The following is a 21,571-nucleotide window of genomic DNA, read 5'->3' as shown; positions in this document are numbered from 1 at the left end:
AAGGCTTTAAGACTTTCACTTTGGGACTTTTCTTGTAAAAAGTGAAGTGCAAAAAAGTTCTGCCATCCGATAACACCCAACTGCAGTATATTCTGCTCAGCATCTGTAGTAGACCCTTGTTAGATATTACTTGAAAGTTTGTTTCATATCACTGAGAAACTTACCATTCAAAGATAGCTTGCAGTAGCTACAGATATTTAATTATTCAACATGATAATATCCACTTTGTAAAGCTCTGCCTGGTTATTATTTTGTTAAGTGAAGAAACATTTTTATTGTGATGCAGAAGGATTGAATCAGGATACGCGCCGTCTGCAACTAAAGGGTTCATTACTAATTGATCTGGCCTGTATCCTCTCTGGAAATTATTTTGTCCAAAAAAAAAAAAATGTCATAAAATATTCAATGTTTACTACCTACTTTGGTCAAATTTGCCTCAAGCTGATGTAATGTAATTTTAAAGTGGTTTTCTCAGGGAAATGTTTTACTATTTTTGCTGGAAAAACTATTTTATCAATAGTTGCCAGTTTCTCTTCTCGTCTCCAAATGGTTTCAGCTCTAATTCCTGTAGGAATTCAAGGTCCTCAAAAACGTCTTTGGAGGTAATTTAGAGATGTGCTTTTCCCATCGTAATTTGCCTTAATTGAATTTAGAAAAGGTCGTTGGTGTTGGTTTTTGTAAAACATCCTCAATGAAGACTAGGTGATAATTAAAAGTATGAAATGATGACCTTTGCAGAGATGTGGACGATGTGATGTTGTTCAAAAATGGTAATAGTGGTACGCATTTTCAGGAAGTCATCCGTAGCACAGAAAGATCGGAGCCTTTAAAGCCTGAAGGAAAATGTGATCATAATCACGATCAAACTCATTTGGTGTAATAATAGTTAACGTCACTTGAATTTCTGTTTAAAATCAATGAATTAAATGTCTTAAAGATGTTTCTCTCTCATGTTAGAAACCGAATGAAAAGGGGCCTCACCGATTTGCTTCAGTTTCTCTTGACGCGGCCTTTTGAACCTTTAAAGCTGCTTCGAATATCATTAGATCCCCACAGTTTGGGAACCACTATGCAGTTCTTTTCTTTTCTTTCTTTTTTTTTTAATAAGACATCAGACTTGTCTGAGCTGTTCGTCCTGCTGGGAGGTATACCAAGAGTTCAGCAGGCTTTGGCTGTTCTTAGAGAAAAAAAAGTGCTGTGTAGACAAGTCTGTAGCTTGTGTCTCACAGCAATAAAGTTAGCAAAGGAGAGACAAAATAGTTGAGCTGACAAAGCTGCTTAACTCATGCTATTCCTGATATTGTGTAATTCTGAGTCTGAACTGAACTTGATTTTGTCCAAAAAGAATTTAAGGTCTAGTTATTCTTCTTGCCTTCTCCTTCTTGCTGATGAACTGAAACTGTTATAGATTTCATGGGAGGACTAAATGTTCGATCCGTAATGATCCAGGACAGTACTTACCTTGTGTTGGAGAGGTCTTATGTGGAGCAACTTTGCTGTCCAGGAGTAGGAAAGAGGTAGAGTCTGGGAGAAGTGCCAGATCAGGCTGTGTGCTCTGCCTCCCCCTTATTCTCCTTTTTCCATGAGGGAGGAGATGAGGGTGTACACAGAAGAAAGGTTGGTGGGGTGGCCTTATATGCCTTCTCAGCAATGAAACACGTCTTTAGTTGTGTGACCTGAATGGGTGTTTTTGCCTTTTGTCACATGACAAGTGTTTTTTTTACCCATTTGGTCGCTGGTTTTGGAGTGAGTGAGTGAGAAGCTCTGGTTGAGAAGCTCCGGGCAGGAGACGGACCAGTGGCATGGTTTTACCGGTTCACCATGACTGACAACATCAACAGAGGCAAAGATCATAATCAGATGTTGATTTCCGTGTCAGACTCGATCGCAGGTTTTTCAGGTTACTTCCCATTAGCAGGACCGAGTCATAACGTCCTGTACTGTAGTGGACGTTGTAAAGGTTTCTGCAAATAATCCCACAGGTAATTAACAGTGATGACAGGCAAGCACAAGGATAAGGATGCCTGCTACGATTGCATGGAAACCTATATATACTTTATATATATGATGTATGTCAGCAAAAAGGCAAAAACGCTAGCACTCGTGCACTTTTTTGGATTTTTCTTGATATCAGTTAGTTATTATATTTTGATCTGACTGAACTGAAATTACTGAACAAACTTAACAAACCGCTAGCTGCACCTCACTTTCCAACCACAGTCTCTCCATGGTGTAAGGTTTGTTTCAAGAGCTCCTGTCGCTCAGTGGGTGGCAGTATGGAGTCGCACAGAGTGAAAGGATTTCCATCACCTGTAATCCTGTCAGTTTCCTGTATTTAGACCTCCTTTTATAAATCTGACTGTTTTATGTCTTGGTATAGCTACAGCCTTGCCTGCATTGGAGTTGTCTATAAACGCATTTTTACTATATTGTCTTGTTTTACAAAATCTAACAGATGTATTCACAGTTGTTGTTCGCCCCAGTGCATCGGCTGTGCAGTACCCAATGAGAACAGTAACGTCAGCTCGCACAGCTCTCGTGTTCTCGTCCGTCTAATCCCAGCCACCGTGACCTCTGACCTCTCGACGGCGTCTTATGTAAGGAGCGGCTTGGGGAAGGCACACGGGAGAAGCCCGTGGTTCTGCTGCTCCAGGTTAGGTAAGCTCATTAACGGTTACTCTGGGACTCGCAACCTAACAACAACAACAACGACTACAAGTAAACCTCAGAAAACCAAACAAGAGATGACAATAGATAAAGAGATCAGCTCCTGTTTTCTGAATAGTTCAGATTCCAGAGCTTGAAAGAAATATTCAAACCGTCTAAAGGTGTCCACGTGTTTTGTGTGTTTGCATCTGATCAGGACATTTCATTCGTTCATAGACAATGATCTCTTTACTATGGAAGAACGGAGACAGAAGAGGGAGAGAAAAACATTTGAATTCAAATGAAATGACCTCTGCTATCTAACTCCCCGCCTGTTCTTGCTGTATCAGTGAGGATGAATCACTGTCCTCCGAAGGTACAGTATGTAGCTATTAAAGCAGCTGAATAATCAAACTACTGCTTCTCTAAACCGTCTCTGTTTTCCTGCCAAAGTCTCTGCCAAAACACCCATTACAGTAGTAGGAATATTTTGTCCTTGATTGTGAGGACCCTACTCCCAGTAAGCGTGTCTTATGATTATATCTGACAACGTGTACTCTCCGGGGTGGTAGACGTACTCCCGTCCTCCAGCGGGACGCAGCCTTTAACAATAGAAACAATCTTGCAGCTGTGTGCAGTCGGTGTGTCCCTCCTTTGTTTCCAGAGTGCAGGAGAAAGTAGAGTTTCTCCACAAATCAAAATCCATCCTGCTAAAATGCGTCCTCTTGTCCTCTGGTCTAGCTATTCCAGTCCACTGGCTAAACTTCAAGAGTGTCTCTGGTTCTACTTGCTCATATTTATCCATAACTGAACCTTATATTTTGTACGGAGCAGGCTACTCTTAGAATTAATTATAATTTTCCATCTTTCTGCCGTCGTATTGAGAAATTCTCCACCGCTGACGTTCACCTCATTCTTTTTCATTCCGCTTAATTTAAATTGGGTTTGAAAAAAGTGCACTCTGTCTTTCAAGGGACAGATAATTGCATTTTATCGTCTGCTGAATAGAAACAAACACACATTGTTGAATTATGCCTGTGACGTCGCCAGGCTTGGCAGTGTTTTAAGCTCGTGGTGAGTCTGTTAGAGTCTGTCAGCGCCAGCGCTGGTGAAGTCCAACTTCACCTGCAGGAGTTTCTAAACGCTTGCATCATGCGCTTTTTGCTGCCAAAGAGGAAATAAATTTATAATGACTGAAGGTGTTCATAGCACTTAAAACTACTTCCACAGCAAATGAGGCTGGGACTGGGAATGTGGATTTGCCACATGCATAGTTTCGCTTATGCAAGAGAGAAGACCTGAGCGATGAGACGTCGGCCTCTTCCTCTTGGATTAACGGTATCAAAAAAGGATGTTTTCTATGCAGCTGCAGGATAAAAAGAAATATTTTATAATCAAGGTCAGCTCACATCGTCTGTGTTTGGAGCTCTGTGAAGCATCCTGAGACAACTTGGATTGTTACTGATGCTATATAAATAAAAGTGAATTGAATAACATCAAATATATCGACAGTATGTCTGAATAAACCACGTTCCAACCGAAATTATAAGCTTCATTTAGCTCCAGAAGTCAGTTAATTAAATCTATCTAGCGCTCCGAGCCTGCTCTACAGAAGGACCTCTTATGGGATGAGAAAAAAGTTTGACCACTTCCTACTTCCACTGTCTATTTTTAGTCGGTGCATAGAAAAGCACGGCATGGTATTATCCCTGCATGCGGTATGAAACGTTTTTAAACTCCTTTTCCCAAGAAACCCAAGGCCTTTTTATCAGGCATTCAAGGGCAAAATCATCCGGTTCACTGACTGACTATTAATGACAGAATCGTCCCTCCTCTTCTTTTTAGACTTTTTAAAAGTCTATTCATGATTTCAGAAAAAGCCTTAAGGGCACATCCATGTACATAGACATATTAACGGAATATTTGTATTTGACAGTCTGTGGAAGTATAATAAACTTTGTGATTACCCTATGAATCTCCTGCACATTTCAGTGATTGTACATAGAGGCTCACTAACACACTTATAATATCTATTTTTTTTTTTTATGGAAATCTGCAAGTGCAGCATTTGGAATAGGTCAGATTTCAGTCTTATCTATAGCTTCTGTATTATGCTTTGTAAGACCCTGTACATGCAGTTGAGCGTATTGTGTCTGATCAAGGCAAGCTGAGAGGTGTTAAGGCATCAGGGGACAGCAGCCATGTGACCACGGTTGCCGGGATTGGTTTAGTGCAGATGTGACATCAGCGAGCCTCCCACTCCCTCCCTCCCTCCCTCTCTCCCTCCTCCTCTCTCCCTCCCAGTCTTTCTCTGCCTCTCTCTGCCCCTCTATCTCTCTGTAGAGCTCTGTTTTTTTTTCTCCTCCTCTGCCTTTCCTCAGCATCCCCCCTCTCAGAGATGGCGTGTGTCGGTGCTGCTGGGGCGTCTGGGGCCTAACGCGCAGAGGAGAGGACGCCCCCCCCCCCTTCCTCCCCACCCCCGATTTGCAGCATTTTGCTCGGGTGTCTCTTCTCGCCGTCTCCTCCGCCGCCCCTGCCGCCTTTCGGGCCGTTCCTCCACCCCACCTTCTCCCCGTGCGGGTGTCTGGGAGTCGGGCCCTCGGGGGGGTGGAGGAAATCAACATCGTGCCTCGCTGGGGAGCTGTGCACAATTAGCTATGCCCTGCCCAGGCATCTTTTGACCGGCCGGATCTCTCCAATTCTGTCCGCCTGCACACCAGAGGGCAACGTAGGATGAAAATCTGCAATCATGATGCAAGGTAAATTATCTGGTCAACTCATCTCCACTTATATTTTCCAGGTCTAGCTCCTCCGCGTCCTCCTCCTGTCCTCTCGTGTCCCTGCTGGGCCGTAAAAGCTAGCTAGGATCCAGTGATGTGATCTGTCACGCCGCGCGGACCTCTGGAACGACTGAGCTATACGCATGACCGGTGTGACAATGTGACTGTGTGTGTGTGTGTGTGTGTGTGTGTGTGTGTGACAGATTTATAGAAAGGCAACTATGGTGATTGGGTATGGGCTTGAGATGTATAAAGGAAGAGCTGTCATTCACCGTAGTGTAGTGTGTGTAGTAACGTCCTGCTGTGCCTCCACATGTGACTGTGCACGTCTCTGTATCTTTGTGTGCAGATTATAGCTCCGTCTTTAGCTCTGTGTCCCTGGGATGTGTTCTTGATCGGAGCTGCATTCATTCATTCATAGCTACTGTTTCAAAATGCAAATACGACGAGTGATCCTCAAGCCACGGGTGCATTCCGTGATTGTGTCGCATAAATTAAGGTAAATTGTGCTGCGCCAAAGTTGAACGAGGTAACGTACGTTGTGAAGTGTGATGGGAGAGCTAAATCATAAATGTAACCCCGCATGGCAGATGCTTGGCCTTTATCAGCCATTTATGCCTCCGTGGTAATGGAAGGTGGCTATTATTAGCAAAAGCCTGCAGTCAGCCTGCCACAATATTGTACTCACATCACAAGCTCCAGGAAATACGCACAGATGTCACAAAATTATCACGGACACATGCGTGTTTAATTATACAGTATGGGCGGTCAGATGTCACTGGTGAAATTCAGTGTTATTTGGACTAAAACATGGCTTCTGTAACAACCTTGCAACCCTAGATGTCAAAATCAAATTTACTCAGATATCCAGTACTCAAGGTCCACGTGTTTACTTTTACACGTTTCACCCACTTAGGTAGAAGTCACTCATACTTTATGTCACTATTGAGCATTTTCCAAATAATGACATCAGACTGATTTACTTACTTCCAGCCGTCTGGAGAGCAGCCGAAACTTTAAACCGTCGTGAGACAGAGTGTCCGTTGCTGGGCCCATTTAAAAGGAGGAAAGACTGGACAACGTGTCACCTGACCACATTTGAAAGCTAACGCCATCGACAGAGAGGCTGGACATCCTAGAAAGGACTGAATTAGGCTGTGAACTTTTGCAGTTCAGCAGTTAAAGAGGTCAAAAGGTGGTGGTAGCGCACGTTTTATTTGCAAACTTCTAATATAATGACCAAAAAGTAGTTGTGTCTTTGCAAAGAAGCAACTCAGACAGGATGTTGTTAAGCAGATAACATTGTTGTCATTGCTGTAGGTGTGTGAAGAACCCCGAGAGTAAAATTTATTCACAGCTGATACCTAGCAGAGACAAATAACAGTCTGTCTTAGGGACTGAATAGAACTGGGACAAATTCTTCTTATTACAAACTCTATCATCATATATTTGAGAGTGAACTGCTGAGATAAGTAATACAAAGCCTTGTCCTTACATTTACTTTAAAATTCAAAACGTTTTAACCCAAGGCTCGCCTGCAGCCGGTCGTCCGGGACTTTCTGTTTTATCTGGTAGCTTCTGCAGGTGTAATTTTCTCTGTCCTGAGCTCCATCAGCTGATGACAGCCACTAGACGAAGAGCTGGAAACACTGTCAGCGAGGAGGTTTCTTCTGGAGCCCGAGGGCCACAGCGTGCTCCTGAAAGAGCTAGCCGAAGATCAAGGCTAGCAGGCAAGCCTGAAAGCTTCAGAGGAAATAACCAGAGTAGATTTTGAGTCAAGATTTATTTTTCAAAAGTGCAGCATCATGTAAAAAAAACAAGGCAGCTTTTATAGGTCAATTGTTATGATGAAATTCATTTGACAGGGAAATGTCTTGAGACAGAGAAACCACTCTGTTTAGCCAGTTTTTTCTTACCTTAGATGTCACACTATGTGTATAAAGCCCATATTATGAAAAGTGGATTAACTACAATACATCACATAGTGCTTTGCTGATACTAGCCAGCTGTAATATAAAGTATATGTTTTTTTTTTTCACTGTGGTCATACAATTGCAAAGTTTAGCAGATTCTATGAGCTGTTCCTAACTCATTTATATCTACAGGTGTTACCATTAATTATGATGCCTGTGTTTAATGAGTCTATCTCATACTCAAACTTTATAAATGGGTCACAAAGACAACAGCTGTGTGATGCACAGTGTTATCAGTTGAGCTGACCGGACCATTTGTACAGTATGTGTCACATACATGTTTGTTACTATTAGGATTATATTCATATTTGTTCCTCATTACACAAGATCAATGGTGTTGATGACTGAGCTCCCAGTGCCAACCTGCCTCCACTGATGAAGATACGAGTACAGGCCCTGACATGTCCGTCCTCCCGGGTGAATGGTACCAGGCACCACTCTAGTGCCTTCAGATTTATAACAGTCATAAGTTTTTATCAGGATTTCAAAGTAAGAGTGAGGTTTAGGATTCAACGATTTCAAGAAAGCGTCCACAACCTTGAGTCCCTCCCAACACCATGGCACTCTGTAGTGGATTCTCAACTGCTGAACACTGCAAAACGTCTTTTAGTGCATACACTAACACACACACGGCATATTAACTACAAATTACAAACTACAAGAGATGATGAGAAGCAGAACACAAACTGCCTCAGCTGCTTCAGAGTGTCCATCTGTCCGTCACACATGTTCCTGTTTCTCTTGCATAGATTTGAGATTCAACTGATCTCCAAAACCCTGTCCACAGCACACTCGATATATATGAAGGGAAATAGAGGAACAAAACAACAGCTGTGATTTATTTTGCCGTATGTGAATTCAACAGTTGATCATTTTCTTGCAATGTTGATTATCACTGATAATCATATATGGGAAAGGTTTTTCTGAATGAAGTCCTATAGCCTTCATACCTTTAAGCATGACTTAATGAAGGGCTTTCAGAAAATATGAACTGTAGTAGCTCAACAACTTGAAGAATTTCCATGAGGTCTCCTGAGAGTTAATCCAGCAAATGGCAGTGATCTTCTAAATAAATACTTTTAGCAAAACTAATTGGTCAGTGGTCTTCAACAGGTCTTTTAGCTCTACATTGTGGTTGGTGCTAATTCTCAAATGTTACAGGTTAATGGTGAGCATGTGCTGATCAGGCATAACATTATGACCATCTTCCTATCATTGTGTAGGTGTCTTTGTGCCTCCAAACGGTTGTGACTCATCAGAGAACGGACATGGTCCTTCTGAGGGTGTCCTCAGTTGAGATGAGGGGAGGGGCCTCTGTGGATCATCCCACAGATACTTGATCAGTTTGGGATCTAGTGAATTTGGAGGCCAGGTCAACACCTTGTGTTGTTCTTCATGTTGAATTTTGAGTTGTTCCTGTGCGTCGTGTCAGGCTGCATCCTGCTGGGGATGTCTTCTGCCGTCAAGGAGTGTCATCACTACGGGGTGAGGGTCCAAAAGATTCCCTGCAGATCACGAAACTGTCACAAGATGGACAATGTTATTCACTTCTCCTGTTAGTGGTTTTAATGTTGTGGCTGATTGGTGTCCACAACCTATTGTTAGCGCCCCAATGGACAAAACATATGCGCTGAAAAATTGAAAATGCTTAACATGTTGAGCATCAGATTGTTGTGTGTTTTTTAACTAAAACTACACATATTCCTTTTCTTTCAGTTGATTATCACATTATTTGACTTATTAATTATATTTTGTGTCTTTTTCATGTTTGTTGATTGATCTTACAAACTATTAGTGACACCTAGACCCAGTATAGACGCATGGATGAAGTAGTGCAGTGAAATTCCTCCCAGCGTTCTTTCCTCATGCAGGAAACCTTTTCGGTTTTTGACACATTGAACTGTCTTCTTGTTTGGTTTCTCAGTCATCCTGATTTCTTCACGGCGTCGTGCCAAGCGTCAGTGCTGCAGGGGTCTTGGCATTCAGCTCGGCTGACGGGATGCTGTCGTAGATCTCTCCCTGCTCTCCGTTGAATCTCATTAATGAAGTGGACACATTGATCAACCTTTGCTTGTGTTTTCTTCCCGTGTTGTACAGTCAGGAGGGGGACACTTAGGTGGATTACATCAGTACTGTATGTGGAGGCTGCCTCCTGATGGCAAGGAGCTCGGACCAGATCGATACATTCATTTATCTCAATGTATTTTTGTTGCTGTATTTCCTGTAGCGTCCGCTACAGGATATTTTCTGTTACTATACATCAGCCTAATACTCCTCAGTGCTATTTCCCTTTAAGTGGATTTTAATGACAGGGTAGTTACCTTTATATTAGCTTCTAAAACTTTAAATAAATTCTTAATGATATTCTCTCCCCCTGTCTGTAATAGGACTGAAAAAACGAACCAGGAAAGCCCTGGGTTTGCGAAAGAAAGACAAGGAGACGGACACAACGTGAGTCTACCCACGCACTGACTACTCACACAGAGAAGCTGCAACGTCGTATAACCACAGCTTGACAATATGACACAATATGAAACCGGTAGTTATGGTACTGACTGACTTATTTTGTAAGTGCTTGTATTCACAAAATATTTCAAAAAGTATTTAATATTCTTTATTGTTCTATACATTCTATACATCAACATTTAAAAAATAATAATAACCAAATCTAAAAATTGTATCATACAGAATATTGTACTAGTATCAAATGATTTAAAACACGTGTGATGAAGAACGTTACCACTACGTACTACTATTAAAATCTGTACACTCTGTGCTTTTAGACTTACATACAAATGACAGAAGAATGAATAAATATTAATATATTTTTCATGTCCTTATTTCTTCAAACAGGAGCTCACCTGACAAAGAAGGAACTGGAAATGGGAAAAAAGGAAATGTGCGTACACTTCAGGTGTCAGTGGAAGTGTGGTGGTGTTAAAAAGAGCACAATACAGCTTTGCTTCTTAACAGATGTGTAATGGAGTTATAACGTGTTGCTGGACAGTTAGTATTGATTATTAAGGCACCTGGCGAACTTTAATCGTCCCAAGCTTTATTATATTTCCTTCTTTGTTTGTGCTAGAAAAAGGCCAACGGGGCTCCCAATGGTTTCTACGGGGAGATTGACTGGGACAGATACGTAAGTATCCACTACCTGTTTTACATACACCGCATTAATCTTACTTATTTCTTTATTTATTTGACAGAGCAGCGACGAGACTCTGCAGCTAGGGCATGGAATACTCTCTGTGCTGCTGCGATCAATGTCATGTGACGCGAGGTTTTAAATTACAGAGTAAATGGTGCGAATAGAGCGATAGCTGCACATTCAGTGAGTCAGCACGAGCTTCGGCCAGGAAGCCGAACCTTCTGGGGAAAGACATCTGTGAAATCTGGTCTGCGTTTATACACGGTGCTAAAGAGTTCAGCGGTGCCTCTGTCGCGGTGCTCGATGGGCTGGTAATGACTGTCGACCCTCCTCTGTCTCTCGCAGGCCTCTCCCGACGTTGACGAGGAGGGCTTCAGCCTCCGTCCCGGCGAGGAGGGCGATGATATCCTTTCAGTGACAAGTGGAGGCAGCAGTCCGGGGACTCTTCTCCTGCAAAACTATTGACCTGTTTGGCTGAGTGACTCATTTGTTGAGTGCTTTTCGGGATTAAATAGGCCAAATCAATAGCCTCTGCATGTGTGTGTGTGTGTCCCTGCAGTGGCAAAGAAAAAAAACGAATGGAGCAGCAGGGCAGCTGGACAGAGGCGCATTACATTTGGATTGGCTTTCCAGTTCTCACTGAGCCACAGCTCTAATTAACCACTGACACCGAGTTCACTGGTATTTTAAGTTGGTTCTCCCACAGGGGTCGGGAGCTATACGTTTTGGATTGGATTCACGGAGAGCCGGCACTACGGAGACTTCACCTAAGCAGGACCATTTAGCTGAGAGTGTCGGTTTCAGAAGGTGTAATATTGTTAACTGGGACACAGCAGACAGAGACACAGAGACTCACTCTTGTGCTGCAGCCTTGTTACGGCTTTAAATGCAGCAGAAGGCTCAGTTACTCCCTTGTACAGCACGTTGTACTCAACCAGCTTTTCCCTTGACGAGTGTTCACCAGCGTCCAGGGAGAAACAGTTCTTCTCCTCCAGCGACTCCGACGACGACGAGGACAACAAGAAAAAGTTCAAAATCAAGATCAAGCCTCTGCCGTCGGACAGCGCCAGGTGTGTCCCCCCATCTATGGACGAGCTCAAAGCCTCAGTGGGAGGCCTGGCACTCTCTCCGTCTCTGGTGAGAGCCGACCATCAGCGCGCACGAAACACACACACACGGTGCACTTTAACAGCTGTGCATTTGTATCAGACTATGTTGCAATTAGTTTAAATCTATATCTGTTTCTTGTTTTGTTTTTCTCACTGATCTGCTGTCCTCTTGTAGAGGAGAAGTCCGGTAAGCCCGTCATGCGTTTGTCACGTCTGCACCACCACCAAGAGAGGTTGCATGGCACGTCCTGACTTGGTGGAAATGCTCGATAAAGAGTTCCTTCCCTTTAAAGCTTCACATTTGTTTTGTTTTGTTTTTTTGCATGTGGTTTCTGTCACCCTCTGTGTTCAGGACTCGACACACTTCTTTTCGTTAATTTCCTCCTGTTCAGCTACAGCTTTACTTGTCTGGCAAAGCTTCTTTGTTACTTAATGCAAAATAAAACGTAACACACAGCTCTAAGCCTATCGATCTGGTCTCAGAGGAAGTTACTGTGAATGAGAAACGACCCGCTGGGTCCGATCGTAGGTGACGCTCGTGTTGTCCACATAACCACCGGGGTGTTATGGCTCACGTTGCATTATTAAGGCTTTGCGGTGAAAGTAAAGAGGCGCGGTGCGTGTTTTGTGTTTTTTCAATTTTAGTTGGTGTCCATTTGACTGATTTGTCACTCACTCTCTGACCCAGGTCTGTTCTCTCTTCCTTTTTGCTGGTCTCAGAGACGCAGTCCGGTGAGTTTCTCTCTCCATCTACCGGCTGCTTCAAAGCAGACAGCCTTCTAGTCTCCTCTGTCTGACCTGTTTTAAAATTGTGCATTGCAGACAGCACAGGAACACACAGCTATTCGTGAAAACCGATTAAATGAAACTCTTACTTAGTTTGACGACACAATACATATGTTTCTGATGCATAAAAATGTGTGTAAAGAAATAAATTGTCTTAATATGACTGAAGTGATCCAGTGAAATTAGAGTCACCTATGAAATTATTATTAAGTAGAAACATGTTAGTTTAAACTTTTTGCTCATAGTTCTAAGACATTTGCGATTTCAGATGCACGTTTGTTTGTGGTGTACTATTTCACTATTTCACAATATAATATTATCTATATCCTTAATGCATTTTCCATTTGGATTCCATTTTTTTTACAGGGGCAGATAAAAAGGAATTTGTCCTGTAAGTACATTTGTATTTAGTGTTTTAACCTGAATGCTAACGTGCTTATAGCAACAATGCTAATTCTTAGGAGTCCAAACGCATGTTGTTCATCATCTTTGATTAGTGTTGCTAACGGAAGCGAAGCCGAGCAGCGGTTGAGTTTTTGCTGTGTTTCTCGTAGGTGAGGAGATCGCTCGGCCCCGACGCTCCACCCCGACACCAAGCCCTGCCCCTGACACACCCAGGTCTGTCATTCTGTTAGTAAAATCCAACAAATCAAATATCCATTCAGTGCTGCAGGTCTGCCTTCATGTTAACGGTGAGCGTCGTTTGTTGATTGTTGTTTATCTTCTCTTGCAGTGACAGGCTGTCGCAGAACGTCCCTGCCTTCTTTTGTCTACCTTCAGAGAACAAATATGCCAGATATGATGGTCCGTCCTCTATTCCTCTGTTAAACACAACTTCACCTAAACGGATTCACTCACTTCACGAAGGTAACACATGTTGTTTTGTCTTCATCCCGTGACAGTGGTACCTGCTGATGCGTGGGGAGAATCGAGGCCACAGTCAGAATCACAGTCAAATGAGTCCAGAGTGTTTTCCCAACAAGTAAAGGTGAGTTTCCGGATGCGTGTGTCCCCTGATTTTGTCTTGTTTAGTTACTGACTACTTAGTATACTTAATGTATTATGATTATGAAGGTCGTCTGTTGCCACGGTGTTGAACTGTCGCTTTTGTCGCAGCTCCTCCTCCGCTTCCTCCAAAAAACATTCCATCAAGAAGTCATTACGGCTACCCTTCAGACTCTGCAGGTAAATGCGTAAACCTCATGTTGTATCATCCATATCCAGTCAGAGCTCTGATTTCAGTGCTCCCACACGCTTTCCGCAGCCGATCTACCCAACGGGAGGGCGGCTCGCAGGTCGGCCCCCATCTACCTGAACGTCCTCTCGCCCGCCGCGTACCGAGGTTCCCCGGCCCCCGAGCTGGACGACGTGTTCGGCCCCAGCGAGGACACAGTGTCTCCCAGATGGGTCACTTTCACTGACGACAGACCCCCGCCGCCTGACGAACCCGCTCCCCCTCCACCTCCTGATTCCCCTCCTCCCGACACGCCCTCGTCCACCCCCTCTACCCCCGGCCTTTCTCCCGGGCCTCCGCCGAACGAACCCCCGCCTTCACCTCCGCCGCCGTTTTCCCCCGGGTCTCCTCCTCCCTTCACGCCACCGGACTCACCCCCTTCCATCCTGCTCGGTCCTCCTCCCCCGGATGAACCCGCGCCTCCCCTGCCCCCTGACTTCTCCCCTTCTAGCTCCCCCCCTGTATGCCTCGAAGAGGAGGGAATCGACGAGGAGGTGCTGCAGTTTGCAGAGTACTGTTCCTCTCCCGCCCCCATGAGCCCCGTACCTCCTCTGCCAGCGGAGCGGAGGTCCCCTCGGACAGGAGTAACGTCTCCCCTGGTCCTGGGTGGTTTGGGGGGAAAGAGGACTCCAGAGGGTGCTTTCCTGAGAGACGATATACAAGACTTTGTGGGCTCTCCCAGGGAGCTGACTCCGAGCTTCAGGGGCACGCCACCTCCGCTTCCACCCACCACCTACAGGACAATTATGTCTTCCCCAGGGCCCTATTCAGGCAGCAGTGAGTACTCTGGTCTCTTACAGTTGCCAGGTTTATGTGGACGGAAGTTGTTTATTCGAATTCTGTTAAAAGTCGAGAATGATTTGCCAAAGAAAATCGCAGAAAGTGCAGGAAAGAACAAGCACTTAGCTGTAATTGTCCAAAAAACAGACACTACAATTTGATTAGCAGCTGGTTTTGTTGTTGGTTTTTTAGTTGATTCAAATTTTACACTTTAAATGAGAAAGACGACTGATAATTGAATACAGTATGATCGAATATAAGACAGATGTATGTGGTGAACCTAATAACTCAGTTATATGTGATGTAATAACACGTTAATATTCACTGGTGACACTAACTTAATAAGAAATATAACACATAAATGTCATTAGACACATTCAACAAAGTCACACAACTACAAAAGACTGAGACCAAAGATGCTGGCTAAATTAATCTCAAATTCAAGTAATGTATGTGTTCCTAATTATAATGACTAGAAGGTGAGGTTTGCTTGACAGAAACACAAACTATGTGTATTTTTAAAGGAAGAAAGAGAAAGGGGGAAAAGTAGATGGAGCTCTTACTGATATCTACTGTTGTGATAGAACAACCAACCTTTCTTTGGAGAAACTTTCAGATACTGTGTTACAATTCTGCTCAGTTTTATAAATACTTTTACTTTAGCAAATGGCAAACATGAGACTGTCCCTTAGTGGAAAGTGCAGAAAATCGCAAAAATGTACTAACCTTGAAGTGGTGATTGTGGACAGTGAACATTAAATTACAGGAGCCTGTGTCAACAGTGACATCAAGAGACATAATCTCGCCAGATTCGTGCACGAATCGGGAACACAACAACTCCGAGCAGTGATTCCGCTGCGTCCCAGAGCCAAACACATGTTTGCTGAGCTGATAGAATGAGAACAGCTCAAAGCAAGGAGGCAGCTCGTGTCGCCGCCAGCGTCGAATAAACGTCTCTTTTCACTGTGATCTGAAGGCAGTGCTAACCACAGACACTGGTATCTGCCGCAGGCCCCTCGTCTCCAGCCCGTCCTGCCACGCCTCAGTCCCGGGGCAGCCCCGTTCCTCCGCCTCCTCCTCCTCGGCCGTCCTCGAGACCAAAGCTGCCCCCGGGGAAGCCGGTCACCGACCTGGTAGATGTGACATTTTCTTGAGATGTTTAAGCCGCGTGAGGGAATATTGTTGTGTCTCCAGTTTAATCAGAGCGTGTTTTTTTGGTGTGCCGTCCCCAGACTCGGCCGTTCAGTCCGCCGGTTTCAGGAAGCCCCCCACCTTTTGCCCCCTTGGCCCGGGCAGAGAGCTCTTCCTCCATCTCGTCCATTACCTCGCAGAGTGCGGCGTCCACTCCAACCTTAGGAAGGGATCTTAACTTGTCCGCCACAGGTAATGACAGCCAGCAGCAAACGTTTCTTCTGAGCCGCACCACATCTCAGTCTGAGTCCTCGTGTTGTCTGTGTCTCACCATCGTGTCCTTGCCTCACAGTCTTGTCCCCTCTCCATGATTCTCTCCTCCTCATGTCTCTTCTCACTCAGAGGCCTCACAGCCTCTGGTGTGGTTTGACCACGGCAGGTTTTATTTAGCTTTTGAAGGTGAGTCCAGCAGCAATGCTGCTATAGTCCCAGCAGTGCATGGACTGAAAGCACCTGCCCCGTTTTTTACCCGCTGTGTAGAAGTACTGCTGCACATCCCATCCCATGTCCTGCTTACTCGCCTAGAGAACCCAGATTCAAATGATGGATTCAGTTTTGCTTTTAGCTGCTTTTCTTTCATTTTTTGTATTCTGTTCTGTCCTCTGTGTGTGTGTGTGTGTAAACCACGACCACCTCCAGGCAAACGGGTGCGACCGAGACGAATAGACTTGGTTTCCGTGTAGATTTTTAGAGGTGTCTGTTGTTTTTGTGTGTGTTTTCAGGATGCTCCAGAGGACCCAGTCCACTTACCATGGGGCCCCAGGACACTCTTCCAGTGGCAGCTGCCTTCACAGAAACCATCAATGCCTACTTCAAAGGCGCTGACCCCAGCAAGTTAGTCTACTGACATCCTGTCATCATGGGTTGAGGCTGAGATTGAAAAGATATGGGACAGAGGGAACAGTTTTTTCATTTCATGTAGAGTATTTAAGCCCTTAAAACGCAGCATTTCTAATATAGACAAGACTTTAGCAGAGATTTATTTATGGTAAATAAAATCCTTCCTCCATACTTTGTAAAACTTTGATACTAAATTGAATCTCTCTGTCCTAGGTGTGTTGTGAAGATCACGGGGGAGATGGTGCTGTCCTTCCCTGCGGGCATCACCAGGCATTTTGCCAGCCACCCAACTCAACCCATCCTCACCTTTAGCATCAGCAACTACAGCCGACTGGAGCAGGTCCTCCCCAATCCACAGCTGCTGTGCTGGTAAGAACTACAGGCTCACACGTACAAGACAGAAAGACGACTGGCTTGTTACCTTGTTATCGTCATTAATTGGTGCTGATATCGTGCTCCTGTCTCAAAAGTGATATAACAGACAGTGTGGACACCAAGGAGTTTTGGGTAAACATGCCAAACCTGATGAGCCATCTGAAGAAAGTGGCCGAACAGAAGCCTCAGGCGACGTACTACAACGTGGATATGATCAAATATCAGGTATTAAATATCTGCCTGTCTGGAACACTTGGATCCGTTGCGTCCACCCTCGTATCTAACTCCCTTTCCGTTTAGGTGTCAGCAGAGGGCATCCAGTCCACTCCTCTGAACCTGGCTGTGAGTTGGCGAGGCGACGCCACCAACACGGACCTAAGAATAGACTACAAATACAACACAGAGGCCATGGCCGCCCCGGTGCCGCTTTACAACATCAACTTCCTGGTTCCTGTTGATGGAGGCATAGCCAAAATACAGGCCATGATCCCTCCGGCCACCTGGTGAGGATTCTTTACGTTTACAGTTGCGCTCACATAATCACACACGGAAGCTATTGCACGGCCAAAACACCACCATTTCCTCCCCCAATAGCAACATGAGACGTTTAGATGTTGTCCAGTGGGTAAAGAGCCTTGTGGTGTAAATTTTCCCCACATATCTTGTAGGAGCTGCCTACTGTATGTTACATATTTCTATTGTTTTTGAGCTTCAGTCTGAAACAAGAACATTCAGATCACAGCATAAAAAAATAATACTGTGAATGAAAACTCTACTTTTGTTTGTGGGCGCTTCTTTCCTGTTTATTTTATCTTAATGTCTCCTCTGTAACATGAATCTGTTTTCTTACACAGGAATCCAGAGCAACACACAATACAATGGAAAATACCAAGTCTTTCTCATAGATCTGAAAATGGAGGCAAGTATATACGGTTGTCATGTTCGCAGTTTTCATCATTGCATTTTTCTCTGCACGGTACAACATTATTTTCGCTGCTGTGAAACGTATGATCTTGTGGCAGTGGCTCAGTATCAACTGCATTCTGCAGGAGTAGGGGCTCTCCTGGGCCGGTTCCAGATGTTAGAAGGTCCCTGTAAACCCTCCCAGCTGGCGGTTCAGTTCACCAGCGAGGGAAGCACTCTGTCGGGGTGCGACATCCAGCTCGTTGGGACCGGCTACCGGCTATCGTTGGTCAAGAAGAGATTTGCTGCAGGTCGGTATCTTTTTTTTTTTTTACATGAATCACTCTTTACTTTAGTAATCCGTCCAGTGATCGCTCTCTGACATGTTCCACGTTGTTTCACAGGGAAATATTTGGCGGATAATTAGTGGACCTGTGACATCAGTGGCTTTTGACTGTGAAGACGATGGATCCATCCCATGTTTAGTGCATTGGAAAATTCCTTGTTAGCAACCATTGGAGTCATGGGTTGAGATTTCATGAAGTAGGATATCTGACTTTCAAACCCCAGACGGACTGCTGCTGAGTTTATGCAAGTAAATACAAATCATTAGTTTTGTGCACTTGGAACACTTGTGAGCTTACATGGAGTAAAATATAGGGGAACCTTCATTCTTTGTTCTTGTTGACTTTGTGGGTTTCAGACAGTGATCCAGCCTTATTCATTTCAGCTCCTTTCGGTTGTCACTGCAAATGCACTGTAAAAGGTAATGTGAATAGATTATTGTAATATTAAAACAATCTTAAACCAGGTGGAAAAGAATGGAAAATGGGGGGAAAGTGTAGTATAGGTTTGCATTACACGCTAACATCTGATTTCCGTTGCCATCCCGATTCAGGCTTTAATTTCCACCACACGTGACCGTCTTTATTGTTGCCTAAGCAGAATTTATTCTTCTGCTTGGACAGCTTTGAAAAGGACACATCCCGATCTTTCAGCCTCGTGATTAAAGGTGACTGGTCAGTTGAAAATGAACTGGGTGAACATCAGCACTTTGAATCTGAAGGTGCTTTTCATATATGGAATTATGTTTGTGCCTCAGTCCTGATCCAGATGCAGATTTAGATTTCTGAAGCGGCATAAAATAATAAAATAATAATAAATAATAAGATATTATCACAAAAAGGAGGAGATGATTTGAGCTCTTCATAAATAAAACCGACTCCAGGTGGATGGTTGCCTCTGCTGGATGTGCTGATAGAGGCAACTGTTTCCACACAAGATGATAAACCCAAACCCAAAATGTGATTATTTACAATGTATTGACCTCAAGGGGTCAACAAAAACCTGCTGTTTTAAGTTTAACTAGCAATTCTAATTATGAAGTTAGCCTAATTGGTTAAACATTAGACAGCTGGCGAACAAAGTTTCAAAAAAGGTTTACGACATTAACTGTGGAACCGAACCTGTATCAGTATTCATGTGAGTTAAATTTATACTGGCATTGCAACATCACCATTTATACTGACATCTCTGGCTAAGAGTGTAACACAGATTATTACTGAGCTCCTGATGTGGCTAACATTAGCATATATAGTCGATTGTTTAGCACAAAACTAAACAGGTGAATAATTCTTTGTCAAAGTGCTACACCTGTGCTCAGGACTGAAACAGATGCATAATGCCGTACTAACACCTGCAGCCTTTAACACTACTACTACTACTACTACTACTACTACTGGTGACATTTTGCCATTAATGAGTTGGCCGAGAGCTGATACTGGCAGTGAATCAGTCATAGCAGATTGACCAGGTGGAATACAAAAGCATTACCTTACCACTATGGGCAAGTGCAATGTTTGGATACATCAAAGTTCTCACATTACAGGACTTGGGTGGTTTGAGTAGGGGGTGATATTTGCATTAATTTGCAGATTTAAATGTGAGACTTGACAGAAGAAGCTGCTACTAAACTGGGGAAGGCTAGTGTAATTTATTGAGAAACGATATTTGAAAGGCCCTGTAACAGACGTAACAGAACCAGACGTGAGAGTGCCATACGTTGATGATGGAGTAAACATTGAAGGACCTGGGCCGACGATTGTAGGAGTTGCCTTTGATGCTGCTTAAAAAACCTGGCCGATTCCTTTGAGCGTAATTTCTGAGGAGGATTACTGGGGACATCACAGGGAAACGAAGAAGAAGAAAAAAAAGTGTCCACCAAGAAGACACCACTATCTACTGTGTGTCCCCGTTCGATTTTCTTCCTTTTCCACCACGTTGAATAAATGTTTTATCATTTTCTAATAGCAATATTTAAAAACCTGAAGTGTAAAAAGTGTACATAAAAAGCTATGTTTCGAATATTTCTCTGGGCATACGGACGTGTCTGTGACTGTCTCTTGGTTTATTGATGTCAGCACTCATGCATTTGGTTCTGTGTAACGACTCAACTCCACACTCTTCATCTATAGTGTTTTACATGCAGGTTTCCTATACGAAAAAAAAACAAAGTGTTACTGTTGATGGATAACTCCAAACGGTGCCGCATGAAGTCTGCATTTGTCCATCACCAGTCTTCCCAACGCAATACCAGTATGTCCATTTTCAACAAGGTCATGATGCGTGTGTTATGGTGTATTAGTACTACGAGAGGAGACTTTTTCGCCTTCACGTGAGCCTCCCCACCCTGTTTTTCTTGTTGATGCACCTTTCGGGAACTCATTGTCAATAAATCTGGCATGTTTTCATTGGTATAGTCATTCCACGCATCTACTATCGGTGTTTGACATCCTCCTGTGTTTGACTTGCACACTAAACACACGTTCAGTTGTATCCATGAAACGGTCATCGCTTACTGCCACATGTAACGTGTTCATACGTGTTTGACGTCACATTTTATAGAATGTTTTAATGTGTTGACTCACAGTTTCGGGCCTGAGTGTAACATTTCCGTTAGTTTTCTGAGAAAATGAAACATTCGTTTGAGTACGATTTTTCTTTCTGTTTATATTTCTGCTTACATTTTTCTTTGCCTTACTTTGGAGCAGTATATTTGGAGGTTTTCTGTAAGGTTTTTTTTTCTACAACTTCTTGGCTGTTTCTTTTTTTTTTTTCTTTTTTTTCACTGCATTAGAATCAGAATATGCAAACATTTCATGTAAATTTCCCATCCAAAGATTTTAAAAGTAAATATATGAAAAAATTCAATATAATGTAATACCTGTTTTACTTGGTAATAAAGAAAAGGAAATATGAGACAGTTATCTCCATCTCATTTGTTCAATGATAAATTAATACTTTTGGAACACGAGTCACAATGTGAAATGACCCATGTTCTGAAATGTAAATCATTCAATGAGATTTCCTCTATTTTGAATGAATGTACCACTATATCATTGGACACAACTTAATTATACTTGAGGTTTCAACTAGGTCAACTGCCATCTCAGAGGGAAGAGCATACATAGTTTAAGCTTATTGCCTTTAAAGCTGATGTTCAGACTGGTCAGAAATAGTGAAGCCAGTTTGACTATATCCTCATATGACAGTATGAGTAGTTTAAAAAGGTTTTTCTTGTGATTTATCCTCTGTATATCTAGTATTTATGAACGTATGGAGAAATGATGAATATTGTGGACAAATTAAATGTAACAGAAATGGCATCTCAGGCGCCTGGATGGCAAGAGCATCCGTGAAAACCATTTATGAAGGTTTGAAATGTTGTGAAAAATTCAAACATAGCCTCTCTATCCTATTGATAGAGAGCAAAATAAATGAACTACCGAAAGACACCTAATTTG

At 43.3% G+C, this 21,571-nt stretch overlaps 1 protein-coding gene across 1 annotated transcript; it reads left to right on the top strand.

The window, feature by feature from the left end:
- The first annotated feature begins 4,944 nt into the window (after nt 1-4,944).
- On the top strand, nt 4,945-21,026 carry sgip1b (SH3GL interacting endocytic adaptor 1b). The gene is given in 25 exon segments (XM_047589653.1): nt 4,945-5,405; nt 9,787-9,850; nt 10,253-10,298; nt 10,485-10,541; nt 10,896-10,953; nt 11,512-11,687; nt 11,835-11,846; nt 12,380-12,391; nt 12,812-12,836; nt 13,000-13,063; nt 13,179-13,249; nt 13,348-13,412; nt 13,493-13,502; nt 13,562-13,630; nt 13,710-14,456; nt 15,471-15,592; nt 15,692-15,842; nt 15,993-16,049; nt 16,373-16,484; nt 16,704-16,859; nt 16,961-17,090; nt 17,166-17,368; nt 17,720-17,784; nt 17,915-18,079; nt 18,173-21,026. Coding segments are annotated over 25 exon segments (2,670 nt in total). The 5' UTR covers nt 4,945-5,395; the 3' UTR covers nt 18,196-21,026.
- The last annotated feature ends 545 nt before the right edge of the window (nt 21,027-21,571 follow it).

The sequence above is a fragment of the Mugil cephalus genome, chromosome 7 (genome assembly GCF_022458985.1).
Source record: "Mugil cephalus isolate CIBA_MC_2020 chromosome 7, CIBA_Mcephalus_1.1, whole genome shotgun sequence".
In the NCBI taxonomy this organism is placed as follows: domain Eukaryota; kingdom Metazoa; phylum Chordata; class Actinopteri; order Mugiliformes; family Mugilidae; genus Mugil; species Mugil cephalus.
The sequence above is the reverse complement of the archived record's forward strand: the minus strand, read 5'-3'. Positions and strand labels throughout refer to the sequence as shown.